Source organism: Neopelma chrysocephalum, unplaced genomic scaffold, assembly GCF_003984885.1.
Source record: "Neopelma chrysocephalum unplaced genomic scaffold, ASM398488v2 Primary Assembly neopelma1_129, whole genome shotgun sequence".
Classification (NCBI taxonomy): domain Eukaryota; kingdom Metazoa; phylum Chordata; class Aves; order Passeriformes; family Pipridae; genus Neopelma; species Neopelma chrysocephalum.
Genome location: NW_020897791.1, coordinates 1,536,221 through 1,555,950, shown reverse-complemented (window position 1 = coordinate 1,555,950; position 19,730 = coordinate 1,536,221). Strand labels below are relative to the sequence as shown.

The 19,730-nt window shown below is 43.1% G+C and overlaps 1 protein-coding gene across 4 annotated transcripts in view; it reads right to left on the bottom strand.

Annotated features, from left to right (window-relative positions):
* TSNARE1 (t-SNARE domain containing 1) overlaps positions 1–19,730 on the bottom strand; it is a 477,763-nt gene that overhangs the window by 310,545 nt on the left and 147,488 nt on the right. For all 4 annotated transcript variants that reach the window (XM_027698547.1, XM_027698550.1, XM_027698548.1 and 1 more), the window contains 2 exons: positions 8,218–8,295; positions 1,252–1,321 (listed from right to left, as the gene is read on the bottom strand). In XM_027698547.1, the coding sequence (XP_027554348.1) occupies positions 1,252–1,321; positions 8,218–8,295 (148 nt within the window). The remainder of the gene's footprint in view (positions 1–1,251; positions 1,322–8,217; positions 8,296–19,730) is intronic.

Genomic DNA, 19,730 nt, shown 5'->3' with positions numbered 1-19,730 from the left:
CAGAGCCACATCCTAAACACTTGATTTTTGCATGCAAGCTGCATTAAGGGAGGCATCTTTAATAAATTGGGCCACATTTGGAAGAGTCATTCTAATTCTCTAATTAGCATGCGTGCTATGAAAGCCAACTGTGCGTGTTTGTGTGTACACAGCTCTGGGAGAGGGGGTTTAATGAACTGGAGCTACTGCAACTGCAACTGAAGTTTCATTTTGTCAGTGTTGTGATGCTGTGACACAGCTTTCAACCTCACAATACACTTTTCCACCTATTAAATATCCTCTTCTCTCTTCTTTTTTTTTTCATGGAGTCATAGAATGATTTTGGCTGGAAGGGACTTTAATATCATCCAGTTACAACTCTCTGCCATGGGCAGGGACACCTTGCACTAGCCCAAGAGTTGCTCCAAGCCCCATCCAACTTGGCCTTAGACACTTCCAGGGATGGGGCAGCCATAGCTTCTCTGGGTAACCCATGCCAGGGCCTCACCACCATCCCAGGGAAGAATTCCTTCCTAATATCCAATCTAAACCTACTGTCTTTCAATTTAAAGTCATTCCCCTTTGTGCCAACACTATGTGCCCTGGTCAAAAGTCCCTTTTTACTTGGGTTCATGGAGTTTGGCAAAGTGGAAGAGGGATAAAAGAAAAGGAAAAGCTACACAAACGTGTTGTGGTTTAACTCCAGCCAGAAACTAAACCCCAGAGAGCCACTCATTCCCTCCTCACTCACTGGTGGGGTGGGGTGAGGAGCAGGAAAGGCCTTGACTCTGTGTAATCACTGCTCTGCAACAACTAGAACATCCCTGGTTACCCATGCTGCTTTTATTCCAAATCCAAAACAGCCTCCTACTCACCACTATGAGGAAAATCAACTCCATCCCAGCCAAAACCACCACAGCATCCTACTCTGGCTTCACTTTAAAAAGAAATTAAAAACTCCCAACAACAAAAAAAGACAACAACCAACAAAAAATAACAACACAGACAGACCCACAGAAAGCCCTTTCACTGTGGGTCATCTTTTTCTTTATCTACCACCATTCTCTGCCACCTGAAGCCAGCACAAGCAAAGTTTTATAGGATCAATACACATCCTAACACCATTAATCACCAACAGAAATAAAAAAAAAAAAAGAAGTGAGCCTAACAAAAAAATGCCTAAAAGGGCTGAAGAAAAGGTGAGAATAGATGAGGGAAAAAATGAAAAGGCTGGGACAAAGAAAGATCTGCAGCAATTTAAAATAAACTCACAGTCCATCCTGCAGCTCTTGGGTATCATTTGAGGTCCCCAGAGATCGAAGACTTCTTTCCAGAGAGGTCACTGTGAACAGCAGAGAAAGAAAAGATAAAGGAACAGGACACTTTTCCAGAGAAAAAAGTACTGGATTTTAGTTCAGTTGTTTGTCTGTTAATTTTATTTTGTTGGGTTTTTTTTAAATACAATGAAGTATTTGAAAAAGTAACCCATGAGACAAAGGGGACAACATCCAGCAACATCCCTTACAACAGAATGGATAAACTGAGTTCCTTGGATGCATAAATGGTGAATCCATGAATCTGTGCCACGACATGATGGAATATGAGCCCTTGTAACAGCAAGAAAACCTCCATCCCATGGACCTTGCACAGATCCCTGACTCTTCCAGCCTTGGGATGGCATAGAGCTGTTCATGGAGCATCTCCAGCTGGAAAAGTGCCCCCAATGAAGAGGCAAGAAATTGCATAATAACTATTTATTGCTCTGAATAAAAATTAAGAGGCAGAACATTGATGTTCACTCCAATATCATCCTCATTCTTGTTCAAGACCTTAACACTCAAAATCTTTTCTATTTCTATTCTAAAACAGAGCCCTTTGCTGTGATCATCACCTGTGTTTGAGAAATACTTGAGTTTTTCCATCAGAAGAGGAGGATACTCTACACTAAGGACACCAGGAAGGTGGAAATATGGTTTGCTTTGCTTTTAATGACTTCAGATTTAAGATATATATATATATGTGTGTGTGTGTATATATAAAAGTAACAGAAAACTAGGAGTACAGTTGTCTTTTTACATCCTTGAATTTCACTGTCTCAAATTCACTTTCAAATTAAAAACAGGTCATTACTTTTGGACTTAGCATAGGAAGTATGAAAAGCGTTTGAAGATTTTCCACAATGAAACATGTTAAATAAATTACATTCTTGATATTTACATGTGGGATTTTTCTCAGGATGCTCCCAGTTGTAAAAACTCATCACCCGTTATCAGTCACGCTTCAATATTTAAGGAAAGAAAGAAGAGCAGATTAGAAACATGGCTCAATTATTTCTGCAGAAATTTAAGAAATCCTCTGTTTTAATGACTCTGCAGACTTGGACTTGGCCTGTAACTTTGAAGAAGTCACTTAATTATATTTCCACTGACAGACAAAATCCTCTCTTCTCTTTTGGGCTCCACTAGCTTGACACCAAAAGTCACTAAATAGCACAAAAAGTAACTAATGTGCCTGAACAACATGAATATTCAAACAAACCATAAATATGACCATATATTTCTACCCCAAATGCTAGATCTCCATAACAGATTTCAGTGCAGAGTTTGGAGATTCAGTAAGATAAAGCCTCAAGGAATTGTCTGTAACTGAGCTAATAATTATTCTTCTTTGCAGGAAGCACAATGTTTTAAAGAATAAATTGGAATTTTTCACTAATAACCATTTGCTTCTGTGGAAGAACAGATCTTATCCTGCAGAGATCTCATCGATATTAGAATTCTTCCTCTTCCCCTCTCTGCAACGCTAAAAACCCAATCTCCCATGCAATCTATAAGCCCTCCATTTCAAATACAAAATTTTGCATCAACTAAAAATACTTCTGGGCCCATCAACCCTTGGAAACAAAGCAGATTGTGGTCCTTGGAGAATGGACAGCAAGTCAAGGTAAAGAAAGGACTTGTGCGGACATTGAATTTGTAAGAACGTGTTAATGTCATGTGTGTAACTCCAGAAGGAAAAACAGCAGCTGGAGCATCCAGGAACCTCCCCAGCCTGGCCTGCAAAAATCAGGACAATGAAAAGTGAATTTTGCTACTGCCTACTTTGGAGAAGATTGGAGTAGGAAGCAGCTTTTCTACTGTAAAACACCTTTCAAAACTTCACACACATGCCATTTTACGCTGAGGTAAATCCATGAGCTATCAGATTTGTTAAGGATTTTGGAAAACTTACATAAAAGGAAAAGAATCTGAGATATGAATGCAAGAGATGAAGAAAGCACTTGTCAGTCAGGTGAGAAAACTACTCAGGTTTAAGTCCCTATCCATTAATTTTACCCAATATTCCAGTTTGAACACAGTATTTATGCACTTACATAAAGGTCAGTCATCCCAAAATGACAAGACAGGCTCTTTGGAGCAGTCAAAGGTCACCATTTGATGTAGCTCTTACCTGGAAAATAGAAGGACTAAGACTCCTGAATCTCAGGAAAACCACCCATGGCCTGGGCTGCATCAAAACAGGAGTGGCCAGTGGATCAAGGGAGGTGATTCTCCCCCTCCACTCTCCTGCCAGGAGATCCCACCTGGAACACTGTGACTACTTCTGGGACCTGCTGGAGCAAGTCCAGAGGTGGCAACGAGGATGCTCAGAGAGCTGGAGCCCCTGTCCTATGGAGACAGGCTGAGGGAGCTGGGGTTGCTCAGCCTGGAGAAAAAGAAGGCTCCAGGGAGACCTTGGAGCCCCTTCCAGTGCCTGAAGGGGCTCCAAGAGAGATGGAGAGAGTCTTTTTAGCAGCGTCTGCAGTGACAGGACAAGGGGTAATGGCTTAGATTAAGGGGTAAGGGCAGGTTTAAATCAGGTTTCAGGAATAAATTCTTGGCTATGAGGGTGGTGATTAGAACAGGTGGCCCAAAGAAGCTGCCCCATCCCTGGAAGTGTCCAAGGCCATGTTGGACGGGGCTTTGAGCATCCTGGTCTAGTGGAAGGTATCCTTATCCATGGCAGGGGGGTTGAAGCAAGATGATCTTTCAGGCCCTTTCCAACCCAAGCCATTCCATGACTCTGTGATTAAGTGTGAGCTATTTGGGGCTAAATCTAACCTGCTTTGACCACAAATCACTTTATCAAAATCTGTGTGCTGGATGTGGACAATCCCTCTCAATTTACCAGTTCTGACCATGTGAGCAGTAGCTCTACCAGAGAAGCAAAACATCAAGCTGTGCTGGGGAGATGCTGTGAAGCCACTGTTAAAACAGGTATCTTATTTTAAAAGCCTTGTACTCTTCATTTTTAGCAGGCACACGCTGGTCCTGCATGATAAGGCACATCCACAAGGGATCACTGCTGTTGGAACTGCCCTGATTTACAGAACCTGAGGGTTTCAATTCTTTAAATCAATGGGGAATAAGAAACCATGGTGAGATGGCAAGGGAGACTCCATCACACGAGCTCAGCCTTTAAGATCAAGGTAATGGGACTGTGCATGGCACTAACCTGTTATGTGCAGTCATTAATGAGCAAGTAGCAGGAATTAGAGAGGGAAGAGACTCATTAGAGCACTCAGGTTCTCCATCTGGCCAGAACAGGTCTGATTCCTTCAGTATATCCTCCACTGATCAGACAGGATGCACCAAAGCAACCCCATTTAGGAGTGTTATTTATTTTACTTGTTTATAAAACACTTAGTGAGAGGCAGCTAAAAGCTGTACACTAAACAAAATGCAAAACCTTGATAAAAATATACAGAAAAAAAAAGCCATAAATAAGACAATTTCAGCCAGTATTTTGGCTTCTTTTTCTGTCCTAATAGGAAAAAATCAACTAAATTAAATAACCCATGAAAATTGCGAAAGTCAAAGCACTATCAAACAACCTGGTCTAGTGGAAGGTGGCCCTGCCCATGGCAGGGGGGTTGGAACTACGTGATCTTTAAGGTCCCTTCCAACCCAAACCATTCTGTGACCCTATGAAGCTATGAACCTTCCCTATGGTCAACAGGGACAGCCCCAAAAGATTTAGAAAAAGAAAGCAGACACAAAGAACAGGAAAAAATCTCCTTCTACCCCTTCACACTCCTGTAAGAGATGACATTAAAAATGTCTATAAAGCTCATGACCTGGCAGGAGAGTGATCCAGTAGCACATAAAGAGAACCAGCTGTCCTGACTAAGATTTTTATTCAACACATAAGGAAGATTTCCATTTTCACAGCAGAAAAAGGGAGCAGGAATCATTTATGTGGGAGATCAGCCTCGACCAGCTCAGGGCTGTAAAAATCCCCCTTGGTCAGGAAACAAGTCCTACAGTGCCCAAAAAAGATTTAAATCACCCCAAAGGCTCAGAACTCTGTAAAAAAGAATAAGGAGAGCAAAGAGGGACAAAGCACACGGTGTTTATTACCTGTGCAGTGTTACTCAATAAAATTCAATGGTGCTTTAAAATCTAGGTACAAAGTTGACTTCTTGTTTCATTAAAAATACTCAGTCCCCAAAGGCAGAAAAAATATTACTGAGATTGCCCACAACACGGAATTTTTGGAAGCTAAACAAAGAAGCATAACACGGGCAACTTGGGACATCTTGGAACAGCCTGATCCAGGGAAGGGGTTGAGTCACAACCCCTGGAAGTGTTTGAAAATGGGTTGACATGGTTTAGTGAGTTTGGTGGCATTCAGTCAAAGGTTGGACTTCATGATCTTGGAGGTCTTTTTCAACCTCAATGATTCTATAATTCCATGATCTTTAGCATCCCAGGAGGAAGAAGAACCTTTCAGGTGCATGGTTTGGTCTCCAAACACAACGGGGAACCTGAAAAACCCCGGAGAGGCCGGGGTAAGGCAGGAAAAGAAGGAAAAGAGGAGCTGTAATGGGATTTATGCACCTTGCAGGATGTTCAACAGACCATGCCCAGCACAGAAGCAGTAAAACCCCTCATCTGGGGCAGAAAGCATGATGGGCATTCTTCCCCACTTTCTAACCCTAAAAGTTTCTTTCCCTAAAGTGGCTTAGCTGTGCCAAGTCTTAGCATCCCTCTCCTTTAAAGCTCTATCCACTTTTTGGGGAAAGACTATAAAAACCACACATATAAACTGAATGGAACTGACTTTATCAGACAAAAAATAATACGGGTGGTGAACAGAGCAACAACAGTGGAGTATCTTATGGGCATTTCTTCAACCTGAAAGCACTTTAAAAGGCATTATAAATTCATAGATTCATAGATTTTAAAGGCCAGAGAGAGCAATTCTGATTATCCAATCTGATTTCCTCCCATAAAACTTTGTCCTATCACTCCTACATCAAGACTCCAGACTGCAGCTGGACTAAAGTATATCTTATAAAAAGACATTTGAATCTTGATTTAAAGGTTCGAAGCAAAGCCAAATCCATCAGGTCCCCTCCATAAGCAGCTCTAATGGCCAGTTATCATCATACAGAAAGATTGAATTTGTCCAGCTTTAACTCCTATCTCCTGATCTCCTTCTGTGTGACAACCTTAGATTAATGAGTCCTTTGCTATTTATTTGATGTCTTTCTTCCTACAGAGGTACTTACACACCACGGGTGAGTCCTGTTAGATGTCTCACACAGAAATTTGGATGGCACGGATTTTAAAGTCTGGTTTGCAGACTTCAAACAGTTGTGTCTCCATTTTTGCAAAGTAGTTTTAAGCACTTTAAGTACAGGCATTGTCATTACCTGCTTCACAGAGCACTCAACTCAAGCAACTCTTAGCAGAAAACACATCATCACCATCTCAAGAGGAGAAACAAAGACCAAGAGAGGTTGTTCAGACCCTAATTGAATGGATTAATGCAATTCTAACAAAGAATGAAAAGAGAAATTGGGTTGTGGCATTTAAAAAAAAAGATGTGCCACTCATCTTGAGGTGTTATCAGGATAAACTCCACCAGAGCAGGAGTTTTCATTACAGAAAAGACATATCAAGTCAGGCCTAACCTGGCTGGTTTGGATAATAGTCAGTGTCTGTAACAGCACACACAGGCTCACAAGCAGGCTGAGCCCTCAGTTTGGAGCAGAAGTTACTGCCATTCATCACTGCCATTGCCAAATTAAAACTATTAGTGCTGGAGCAACCAAATTTGATGCTACTGCAGGTATTACTGTCAGTTCTGGTGTGGTTGTTCACCCACCTGCAAGCCAAGCACCTGTGGTCACAGCTGGGAGGTTCAAGCTCCCACAGGGGCCATAATCCCTTGTTTACATGGGATGTGTGTCACCAGCAGAAGGGTCACAAAACCCTTGTAGTCATGGAAAAATCGATGCTGGAATTTTCCTGGCAGTTAGAGCATACACAACTCCTCTAAAGAAATGACTGACTATGTTTTAGAAGTTTTTCTTGCCATCCTTCTTCTAACAAGGATCCCTTGATGCAAGGACTGGGGCTCTGCCCCTGGGACACATTAGGGTATCATTACACAAACAAGGAGGCACTAAAATCCTCTCCCTACACCAAGGCCAGGCCTTTCTGCCACCCAGCCCTTACAGACACGGAACAGAACAGACGCAGAAGGTGTCCAGGTGATTCCAAAGCAACTTCAAGGTCTTTTGTAAAATCAGCACCAATAATTTTTTATTCCTGTCTGACATTAGTGTATTTTAGAACTGGGGTACCATGACATCAACTTCCATTCAGCAATGTTAGTTTAAATCTGTGTACAAGATAAATTCCTCCAACCTAATCCAACAAAACTGATGAGCCAGACTTGTCTCCAATGGAGGGAAGCACTCTGCATCTCTGGGGCCTCGGGACCCAGGAGCAGGAGTAGCATCTCTGCTCAGTCTACAGAGTGAAGAATAAGAGTAGAGTCTTGGTGTTGGTGTTTTTATAAGGGAGATGGATGTTCTGCAAGCTCACAAGACAGGCTCTGAACACAGCAGTGCTGCAGCATATTAGAAAATAAGTCTGGCTTGTTCCACCTTTCTGCACTCTAACTCCCCATTGTAACAGATGACACAATTAAAAATAGAAAAGGATGTGGTATCAGCAAGGATTGGGATATATCTGTGCCTGTTTAATGGAACATATGGTGGAATATTTTTACATCTTATAAAGGACTGTGTATTGGACATGTGCTGCTGCTCGGGAGATGCAGCAGCAGAAAAGCTGCATTAATATTTGCTCTGTGACAAGAGGAGCTGCCACACACCCTGTACAGGCACAGGAGTCATCAGCAGGACAGCACACAACTGACTGGGAAACCTTTCATTATACGCACCATTGGAGTTAATTCGGAACACGTTGGCTGAAGTCTCCTGAAAAAGCTCCTGCAGTTCGCTGGGATCAATCTGGGTGGCTGTGGAGACAAAAACAGAAGAGATATTTTAATACTGGAGGCCACTGATCACTTTGAAAGGGGGATGGGCCTTTGAAGGGGGGTGCAGGTTCCTCTTTGCTGCAGAAATTTAACCCAGGGAGGGTGGTTTGCTGTAGTTTTACACAGTGTCTGACCGTGCAACTTGCACTGGACTGTCAGATCAGCCCCTCAGGACAGTGAAGATGCTGCTGCAACACGGTGGATAGGGAAGGCTGAGACAGAATTTGTAGGAATTATTAGCAACTGGAAGCTCAGTTATCAAGTGGGAATATCAGAACCTCAACTGAATGAGAAACCACAATCACAACATCACTTAACCATCACTTCCCAGAGCAGGAGGGTATGTGAGCGGCTCCTGCCTGCATAAAAAGGGAGGAAGCAGCAAGCAGGGTGCAACTGCTCCATGGGCTGAAAATTTTTGGGACTTCTAACCCCCAAGAGATGCTCCTCTTTTTCCTATTTCTTCCCGATAGCCCAACTGCAAAGGGCAATGAGTCATTGCCAGGAATTGCCATTGCTATTGCTGCTGTGTTTTTTGGGTTTTCTTTTAAGCTTCATTTCTTCATTTCCCAACTTTAAACCCCCTGAAACTATCCCAAGCTTCTCCATAGCTTCATCATCTCCTGACAAGGAGTGATGTGAGGTTGGCCTGGGCTATACTATAGAATCATAGACTCATAGGATGGTTTGGGTTGGAAGGAACCATTTAGTTCCAATCCTCCAACCCCCCTGCCATGGGCAGGGACACCTTCCACTAGACCAGGTTACTCTGAGCCCCATCCAGCCTAGAACACTTCCAGGGATGGGCATCTCCAGCTTCTATGGGCAACCTGTGCCAGGGCCTCACCATCTTTATAGTAAAGAATTTCTTCCTATTATCTAATATAAATCTACCCTCCTTCAGCTTAAGGTCATTAATTATGGCCATATTACAGAGAAAGGATACATCACTTAAAGAAGGTTTAAACTGGTAGCTTTACACATGGCTGAGCCCTACTCTGTTGCCCAGCTGTGTCAGCTTTTACAGGCTTCCCAGAAGCTGCTCTACCTGAAACTTTGGTCATATCCAAAAGCACCCCAGGGCTTGTACACCCGACACACTACAGTGCCTTCAAACAGCCCCTGCTATCAGCAAGGTGCTCCTCTGAGGCAAAGCATTAGTGAGACTCAAACAGGAGCTATGATTCATATCTTCCATTTTTATAACACACTCTGCGTCCCTCAACCAGGTTTCCATAAGCTGTTAAAAAGCCACATGCCCAACCTGTGCTTGGAAGAGCAGAAAGTCAGTGATGGAGCAAGGCAAAAAAACAGGAAAACGGAATAAAATGAGAACCCCACTTGATGCACTGCTCAGGTTAGTCCTGAGGATGCGTCTCCTGGCACTTGAGGACAAGCTGCACATCTGAAGGCCAGATTTTCCACTGCTTCTCACACTCATGTGAGACAGTTGAGCCCTGGAACAGCTGTAAATAAAGTCATGGATCAGCCTCTCAGGTTGACACAAATCCAGGGTATTAAATGGTTATTTGGATTGGTTTAATCCAAATGCACAGGGGCTCATTTCTAGGGATTTTCCCACTCTTCTCTTCCTGCACTTCCTCCTAAATCAACTGTCCCAGACACCCCTTTCCTTTGCTTTATAGAGTCTGTACAACACCAGAAACAAGCTGGAGCTCCCCCTTCCCCCTGGAATTTCACTTGTTACCAACAAGATCCAGCTCTCATTAAATCACTGGCAAAAGAGCAGCACAGGATAAGATTTTTACATCTTTACAGACAGTGATGACCCCCATTTCAGGAGGTTTTCCTTGGATTTTCAGGGTGCTGACATGCTGCAGGTTAGTTATGGGAATATGAGCAGCCAGGACATGACTTCAGCTTGGCAAAATTTCCAGTTGCATGTGCTGAGATGGCTGGGCCACACATTTTGTGACAGAGATGTTTTTGGATGGGTGGCAGATTTTTGTGGGGTTTTGTGTTTTTTTTTGAGGGGAAGGAGTTTTTTACCTCTTTATTTCCATTCTTTCCTTAAAAACACCGGATTTGCCTTAACAGATTTTTAGCCTGGCTCAGTGATCCCGGGTCCATGTGCACTCAGGTGTTGAACAAATCCTCAGATGAACCATGAGGAACCAAACCAAGGGTTGGAAACTCCTTCAAATCTTCAATTATTGCATTAAACTTGCCAAAATAATGCACACTGCAAACTTCAATGTGTTTCCACATGAGGACACTCCTGCAGATCCACCTCATCCATCGGTGTGGAGACATTTAAAATGCCCAGACTACCCCAAAAGTAAAGATGAAATATCCCAAATGTTGCAAAGGGCTGGAGAATCACCAATTTCATTCCAAGGACTGCCAGTTTTATTCCAAGGAATGCACACTTGCCTTTTGGAGTCCCTGTGACACCGTCAGAAAGAAACACTGAGCAACACTATGAGTCCAGAGTTGTTCCATGAAGTTAAAAACTACTCAGAAATTCAGATGCTAATTTGGGAGGGTGAGATTTATTTAAATTTATTCGTGGGACACCATTTTTCTCAACCTCTACCTCATTTCCCTAATGGAAAAGAGGTAAAATGCAACAGGACAATGTGTGAGGATCATACCGTGAGGACATGGAAATAATTTTTGAAGCCTCTGCATATTCATTTTAGCCAAATGCAAGAGGACTGTAAGATGATGAGCTCCCCATCGAAGGCCTGAAATCTCAATCCATAAATATCTATCAGAGAGCACCATATCACTCCCACAACTCAAAAAATTGCAAATTAAATTTAAAAAACAAATCAAGGCAGACAAAACCTTTGGCCAGAATTTCCAAACAATTACTTTGAAAATGCAATTCTTGGAGAATGGCTGAGAAAATCACACTGAATGTGACTTCCAGTTCCCTGCCCATGGGCTTTTATTTCATGCCACAGCACGCTGCCAGTTCTGGTTTTATTTTGGCTTTTACTTTACAAAAGGAAAGAAAATAGTAACCAGGATGTTGTTTTAACTACTCCGATCTCGAGCTTCAACACATCAAGCCAAGATGTTGTAGCTACTCATGGAAGATTCAGCAGCTCAAGCAGACAAGTAAAACAATTTAAAAACAGCAGCACAAAGCAAAGTAAAGATGCATCTTTGCATCTTACTACCAAGCTAAGGAAGACAACCCAAGATTGAGAAGGAAAGTGAATGTGAAGTAGATTTGTGCCTAATAAAAAATTAAACATCTTTGATTATATCAAGTGAATACTAATATTATGATTCCCCAAGAAGGAATATGAGGTTTCTGATGTGCATTAAATGCTGATATGCATTAAGTACATGTCCTGATGTTCAAGGCCACAACTGGGAAAAAATGACTTTTATTTACACTGTGGGTCCTGGAGGCTGTGAAGGTTTTGCAGTGAATATGTTATAGAATCCCAATGCAAATCTTTCCTCCTTCACTTCCTTAACTGCACAGTTCCAAAAACATTTGTACAGTTTCCATTTATTTTCCTCATTTGTTTTCCAGGAAAATCCCCTTGGTAGGAGACAGAACAACCCAACTTGCTCTGCTGTCAGTTCAACCTTGTCCCCACCTAGCAAATAGTGACAACCTGTAATATTTATTTCAACTCACAGAAATCACAGAATGGTTTGGGTTGGAAGGCACCTTAAAGAGATCATTCCAAGCCTCCCACCGTGGGCAGGGACATCTTCCACTAGACCAGGTCACTCAACTCCCCATCCAACCAGTTCCTAAAGCATCAGCACCCAACAATGGCATTTATCTGCCCATTTAAATCCTATTCTGTCCATGTAACTCTTATTTCTTTTGCTTGAGAAGCTACCCAGACACCAGGTAGGTGCAAGAGAATGGAAAGATGAGCTTTTCAATCCATGCTCTGCCAAAGCAAAGTGTGGCAACACATGCCCTGGCCAACTGCAAGGGGAGATCTCAGCAGGGAAAGGGATTGTGAGGAGATAACTCAACCTGAGTGTGGTGGCCTGACCATGACTGGACACCAGGTGCCCACCAAAGCTGCTCTGTCACTCCCCTCCTCAGCCAGACAGGAGGAGAAAATATGACAAAAGGTTTGTGGGTCAAGATAAGAACAGGGAAAGTAACTCAACAGCTACTGTCACAGGCAAAACAGACTTGACTTGGGGAAATAAACTGAATTTATTACCAATCAAAACACAGTGTAGGATAATGAGAAATGATCTTAAAACACATTCACACCTGTCTTCTTCCCAGGCTCAACTTCACTCCAGATTTTCTCCACCTCTTCCTCTCCAGTGGTGATGGGACAGGGAATGAGGGCTGTAATCAGTTCATCACACACTGTGCTCCTTCCTCCTCTGGGGGAGGATTCTTCCCACTCTTCCCCTGCTCCAGTGCTGGGTCCTACCCAAGGAGGAAGTTCTGCAGGAACTGCTCTATCATGAGTCCTTTCCACATGTCCTTTCCATGGGGTCAGTCCTTCAGGACACCTTCGAGGTGATACCCCCTGGGGTCACAAGTCCTGCCTGAAGAACTGTTCCAGTGTGAGCTCCTCTCTCCACAGGTCCTGCCAGGAATCTGCTCCAGTTTGGGCTTCCAGTGGGGTCACAGCTTCCTCTGGGCACTCCCCTGCTCTGATGTGGGGTCCTCCATGGGCTGCAGGGGTGTCTCTGCTCCCCCACAGACCTCCATGGGCTGCAGGGGCACAGTTGCCCCACCATGGGCTGCACCACGGGCTGCAGGGGAATCTCTGCTCCAGGACCTGGAGCAACTCCTGCCCCTCCTTCCTCATTGACTTTGGTGTTTGCAGGGCTGTTCTCTCATATTCCCACTCTTCTCTCTTGGTTTCACGTAGGCAAATTCTGGCACCTTCTCACAGAAACTGCCCCTGCAGCCCCCCAGCACCAAAGCCTCGCAACATAATCCCAACACATGGAGGCAGATCCTTCTCATAATCCATATTTCTGCAGTCCTGGAAAGACCTGTATTGCCAAGACAGGCTCAGGAGGTGTTCTGGGGATGCTTTATCCCAGTAATTGCTTCCTCCAGGCAAAAATCAGTGAGACTGCAGCAGGTTTAAATCTGCACATGCAGCACCATCTTAATGCCTTTCTGCTATGAGAAGATGGAATCTTGACCTCTTTGCTACCTCCTTGCACTTTGGATCAATGCCAAAAAGAAAAAAAACAACAACAACAAAACAAAACCAAACCTGAATCATGGAATCATTTAGGTTGGAAAAGACCTTTAATGTCAAGTCCAACCATTAGCCCAGCACTGCCAAATCCATCACTAAACCCTGTGCCTAAGTAACACATCTACATATCCTCTAAATTCCTGCAGGGGTAGTGAGTCAATCACTTCCCTGGACAGCTTCTTCCAATGCTGGACAACTCTTTCAGTGAAGAAATTGTTCCTGATATCCAATACAAACCTCCCCTGGCAAATCTTGAGGTCATTTGCTCTTGTCCTATCACTTGCTACTTGGGAGAAGAGACCAAACCCCACCTGGCTACAACCTCCTTTCAGGGAGCTGTAGACAGTGGTTGAGAACCTTACAAATCCATACAAGCCTTACACAGGGTTTTTGCCACCACTGTTCTGGAGCATACTCAGAGTGGGCTGCTTTCCACATTTCAGGGCAATTCTTTCTTTATTCTTTATTTCTTTATATTGAATTCCTCACACTTCTGTCCACGGGAGACACTCAAGGTGAGGACTGGCCACTCGTGGGATGTGGTGTCGGTGCTTGGAGAAAAACACAACACTGGAATCTGTGGTTTGCTTCCCCCAATCCTGATCAGGAGGGGAAGATGTTTCTGATGCACGTGGGGCTCTCAGGTGCTGGGACAGCTCCAAGCACCTCGGACAGCGGCTTTGGAAGGGAGAGGAGAAATCCCAGCAAGCTGCTGAGCAGGAATGTCTTTCAGTTCCTCTTCAAGACAAGCCAAATACAAAACATGACCAGGCTTATAAGGTCTTGTCTCTAGTGATCTGGATCTAATTAATGCCCAAAGGGAATTGTAGAGGTCCAGGACAACACACATGGTAAAGGCACCTACAGGAACACCCTTTTGCCTAATGTTAATGAAAACTGCCCGTGTTTGCCACGTTAATCTTCCCTGCCTATTAATTATTTCACACTAATTTGAAGTTCCTAATGGCTTTTCTGCAGCCAGGTGAAGTCAGTTGCCTCCCTGAACTCAATTTTGCAGCAAACCCAAAATAACTCAAAAGCTCCAGAAAAGAAGAAGCAGTATTTAAAGCAACTCCAATAAAAAAGGAGGAGAAGAGGAAAATCAGGACAAGAATTTGATCTTTTTACTTACAATACTTAATGTGGCTGTAGCAAAGCAAGTCGGCACCTCAAAGTATAATGTATTTATCCCCAAAGCACCACCAAGAATTATGTCTGTGTTCTGTTAAAGAAAGTCACAGATTTCCTGCATCTGAATCTCTCCTTTGAAAGCTTTAAGTGAAGTTACAGCATCATCCTTTGCTGAAGAAACTCCAAAAAGAAAGTTCCTTGGTATCCAAACTGCTCTTTTTTTTTTTACCATGAGAGACCTGGAAGGAGTAAAGAGCAGGTAGGGAGCAACCCACTCACTTTGATTTCAAACCATGAACCCCAAAACCTCAGTTTACCTCCATCAACATGGATTAAGTACCACTGCACCCAGCCCTGGGGATCAACCCCTTCACAGCCCAGCTGAATGGATAAATCTCACCCATCAAGCACCTTGTTCCTTCTCCAGGACCACAGGAACCATTGCAAGGCTTCAATCCCTACCTTGAGGATATTTCATAGAATTATCTAAGAGAGTAAGTCTTTATTGAAGATCATGATCTACAATTCACATGCCTCTGGCACTGGGAAATGAAGTCAGGGGAGAGGAAGAGATTGATTTCTGGTGGCTGGCCCAAAAGTAAGATTTGCTCTGGAGCAAAATGGTAAATCCATGTCTTTATTTCAGTTCTTCTGCGACAACTGACATAAAAATGAGAAGGTGGAAGAAGATGAAAGAGGCAAAGGGAGAAAAAGAGTAAAGACAAAGGAGCAGATTGTCATGGGAAGATGAAAATGCTTAAGAAAAAGACAAGTAAGAACTGTTGGGTGCACAGACACCTACACCCACCCCAGACGAGTCCTTTAGCCACCAGTATTTCCCAGGGTGCTCCTCCCTGTGGACTCTGATGTCTGATCCCATGTTTCATACCAGCCCTTGGTCTCTTCCACTGCAAGAACACTGCTTTGGTCTTCTGCTGCCTTTCCATTTCATATAAACCACAGGAACCTCATTTCTCCTCATCACCTCTGCTCTCCTGTTGAAACTGGTCAAAAAACCTTCAACAAGTACCAGGATAGAAGGGATTGGCCAAGATCATGTTTGAACAAGGCTCCTCTCCTCAAGGAAAAGAGCTTAAAATAGAAGGGGAAATGGAAGGGAATGAGAGAAGCAGCATCACGTCTAATGTTGCAAAGTCGCTCCCGGCATTCGAACGTAGGAGATCTTTATTTCCTCCTGCTGAAGTTTGAGAGAAATAAGTGATAAAGGAAAATGTAAGCAAAAAATCACACTCATCAGGCAGCATGATTTTCATCAGCGTTGGAAAACGTGAGGCTGTTTCACATGGAAAAGCTCTGAGGGTCTTTGTTGCAGATTTGGGCAGTGACTTGGACAAAAAAAACTGGGTCTCCTCGGCAAAAAGATCACAAAGAGGGGGCATCAAGGGTATTTCATGTTTAAAAATGACCTGAAGCTGGTGTTTGCACCAATCTTCTTCCCCTTCTCACACAGTGGGGTCAATGTATTCTAGAACACAATTAGCTCTGGGTTAACTCAAGGTCTCGGTTTGCATTAACACTTGTAAACTCCTGTTAATTTTTTTTTTTTAATCATCTTCCTGATTTGTCCAAGTTCTTTTGAACACACAAAATATTTTTTTCCTAGCTTTAGAAATGAAGCTTTATCTGAAGGTGTCTCAGGTGGAAGGACAGATTTCATCCCACCCATCTAAAAAGGAAATGGGATAAGTATTGAAGTACCTGCCTCCTCCTCCTCTCACCGAGAGAAAACCAAGAATCACAGAAACATAGAATATCCTGAGTTGGAAGGGACCCACAAGGATCATAAAGGTCCAACTCCTGGCCCTGCACAACACAACACCAAGAATGCCCCCATGTGCCTGAGAGTGTTGTGCAAATGCTCCTCGAGTTCTGTCAGGCTTGGTGCTATGCCCACTGCCCTGGGGAGCTTGTTCAGTGCCCGACCACCCTCTGGGGTAAGAAGCATTTCTTAATATCCAACCTAACCCTGCCCTGACACAACTTCAGGCCATTCCCTTGGGTCCTGTCACTGATCCCCACAGAGAAGAGATCAGTGCCTGCCCCTCCACTTTAGCCTCACCCTACAGAATTACCCTGCTCCCAACTTACTTCCCCACCAGACACACTTGAAAAAATATTGAGAAAATCAAAGAAAAAAACCTCCCATCTATTTAACAGCTCAGATTTTTTTTCTTTGGAAGTCCTATCACAGCTATAGGAAGCTGACAAGAGGACATAGATATTTTATAATCCCTAAGCCAAGCTAAATTCAGGGCCTAAACTCCATGAGCTTACCAAGGAGGTAAAGCAGGCCGGGAGAATAATTTCAGGTTGGTAAGGACCCCACCTAGGCACGAATTTTTTTTCTTGGGCTCTCTGAAGCACTTTCAATACCTAAGCCTTTTTCCAGACTCTGAGATTTGTGCTTTAATTAACATGTTCCCAGAGAATTAACTGCAGTGTACAGTGTCCCCAGCACAAATGTTCCCCGAGGAGCTTGTAAGTTTTAACCACGGTTCTTCCTTGGAAAAGCCTTGGAAATAAAAAATTAAAGAAGTTTTACATATATATGCAATACATATTTCTGAGAGAAATATTAAATACAGAGCTTATCCCAAGGAAAGTCTAAGATGCCAAGGAAAAAGGCTATTCAGGCAAAAGCTTCCCATGTAAGTGAGGTCCAGGGCAGTGGGACCAAACTCTGCAGCTTGGCAAGTGTCTGTCCTCTGGTGGCATCAAAAGGGACAGCCCAGTCATGGAGAATCATCCCTTGTGGAATTCAAGAAAGTAAAGGATGAGCATTAACTTGCAGTGAAAGAAATTAGGGAAGACATAGAATTAAGGAACTCTCTCCTCCCCGACCTACCTGAGGAAAAGGGCTGCACACAATTTGTACACTTCAATTTCAATCAGCCAAGAGGTAAGGTTTTTTAACTAAGCCACTTGAAAGGAGCGTAAAACCCAGGGTTGCTTTGCCATATTCCCATCCTCCCCATGAGGGAACTCCCTCCCCCTGCAATTCCAAACACAGCACCAAAACTCAGCCACAAAAATGCAAATCTGTGTATACTTAAGGAGGGCTTCCCAGAAAAAAGAAAGCATAAGGGAATGTTAGAGATCAGTAAGGCACTGGGAAAGGCTGCCCAGAGAAGCTGTGGATGCCCCATCCCTGGAAGCACTCAATGAAAAATTGGATTGGGTCCTGAGAAACCTGGTCTGGTGGAAAGTATTCCTGGCCCTGGAATGGGGTTTGGAATGAGATGATCTTTAAGGTTTCTCCCAACCCAACCATTCTGTGGGTCTATGACTAATTATTTTTTTACAGGGCAATCAAGATTCAATCAGATCTGCTTTGTGTTATTTCTAGTTAAGATGTTTCTATTCACTTTTGTTTCCTTCTCTAGCATATCTGCTGATAACAAACTGCTGTGGAAGAAACCAATGAGACTCTTTAGGTGCAAAACTAGTGCTGGAATCTTCTCAGCCCTGCAGGTCATCACCCTGTGTGGCCAGGACAACCCGACTGCACACACTGCCAGGGTATCAGCTCTTGTAAAAGGATTCTGGACAAGGAGATTTGCACCCATGAGAAATCATAGGATGGTTTGAGTTGGAAGGGACCTTAAAGACCACCCAGTTCCAAGCCCACCTGCCATGGACAGAGAAATGTGTTGGCCACTCATTTTTTTCAGCTGGCCAAGTGGAGAATTCTTCCATGCTGAGCACCACGTGGCACCTGTGGCCACATGAGCAATAACAGCCCGGCCCAAATTTGCTCCAGCTCTGAAGGTGGATTTTGTGACTGAGCAGCAAAACCATGACCTAAATCCTGGAAAGTCTGCATGTACAACCTTGACAAGGAGCAGAGAAATCCCAGACAGCATCAGCAACAGCATGAAAGAAAGTTTCTGGCATAATGTGTCACCCAGAAGATGAGATACAGCACAAAATACAAGAAAAGTGGTGAGATGTAGCAGAGATGCTGCTTCCATCTGATGACTGGGAGGAAGATAGCCAACAAAACTCATGAGAAAATTCCCAACCAACCAACAGACTTTCTGAATTACTAGCCAAACAGTTTATTTTAATGTATTATGAACAAGTTCCCTGCTTTTGCAGGGCCACTGGGAATTTATCAGATTTTTTTCCCAGCACTGGGTGACAGTTTGTGCTTTTCAGTCTTTCCTTCTCAAGCTCGTTAGAGATGCTAGAAAGTGAACATCAGCCTGATATTCTCTATACCCACATTAAACCACACTGCTGCCAGAAAAACCTGTTCTTATCCTGCACTGCTTTTCAGGAAGCAGTGAAAAAAAATAAAAGTAAAAAACAACCAGCATGAAAACAAAAGAAAAAAAACCACTGCCTTCTAATTTCTACAACAAGAAAAACAGCAGCTCTGGTTGATTTAGTAGAAGGAAATGTCAGAGACTCACAGTCTGTTACTAAAATAAAAAGCCCATCAATTCATGGCTGCAACATGATGGTTAAAAGTGATTTGAAGGTCAGGCACGACTGGTAGCCCCTGGAAAATGAGTTGGGGGGATTCTCAGCCCTGTTTCACTTGCTCAGATCTCTGTAAAAATGAATAAAGTAACTCAGAGAATCACTACTTTCACCACAAACCCCCACTAGGCTGAGGGGCTTTTGTCCAGACAGGAAATTTGGGAGAATGTTGATTTTCCATGATGATTAAATGCAAAATGGACTTAAAATTTTAAGCCAAACTTTAGGCAGAATAAGTGCAGAGCAGAGCTGTGCAACGGATTAAGAAGCTGCTAATTCTGGAGGTGTGGAAATTTCTGCTTTGGTTGGACAGTTTTACAATTAAGAATTTTTCTCCATTTTTAAGCAACTGGGAGACAAAGTTTAAAAGGTTTTGCATAATTCTGATGCATTAAGTCACTTTTAAATAAAACAAAATCACTTTGGGTTTTTTTATTATTTTTTGCTGGTAGTGGATTAGGAGAAAGTTAAAAGGACAATTCATTTTTGATTGAAATAAATCAATGTACTGGAAAATACCAATTATTTTGTGAAATTCCTCTATCAAATCCTATTCCTTCCTGCTTCCCAAGATGGAAAGTCTAATCATGTTCC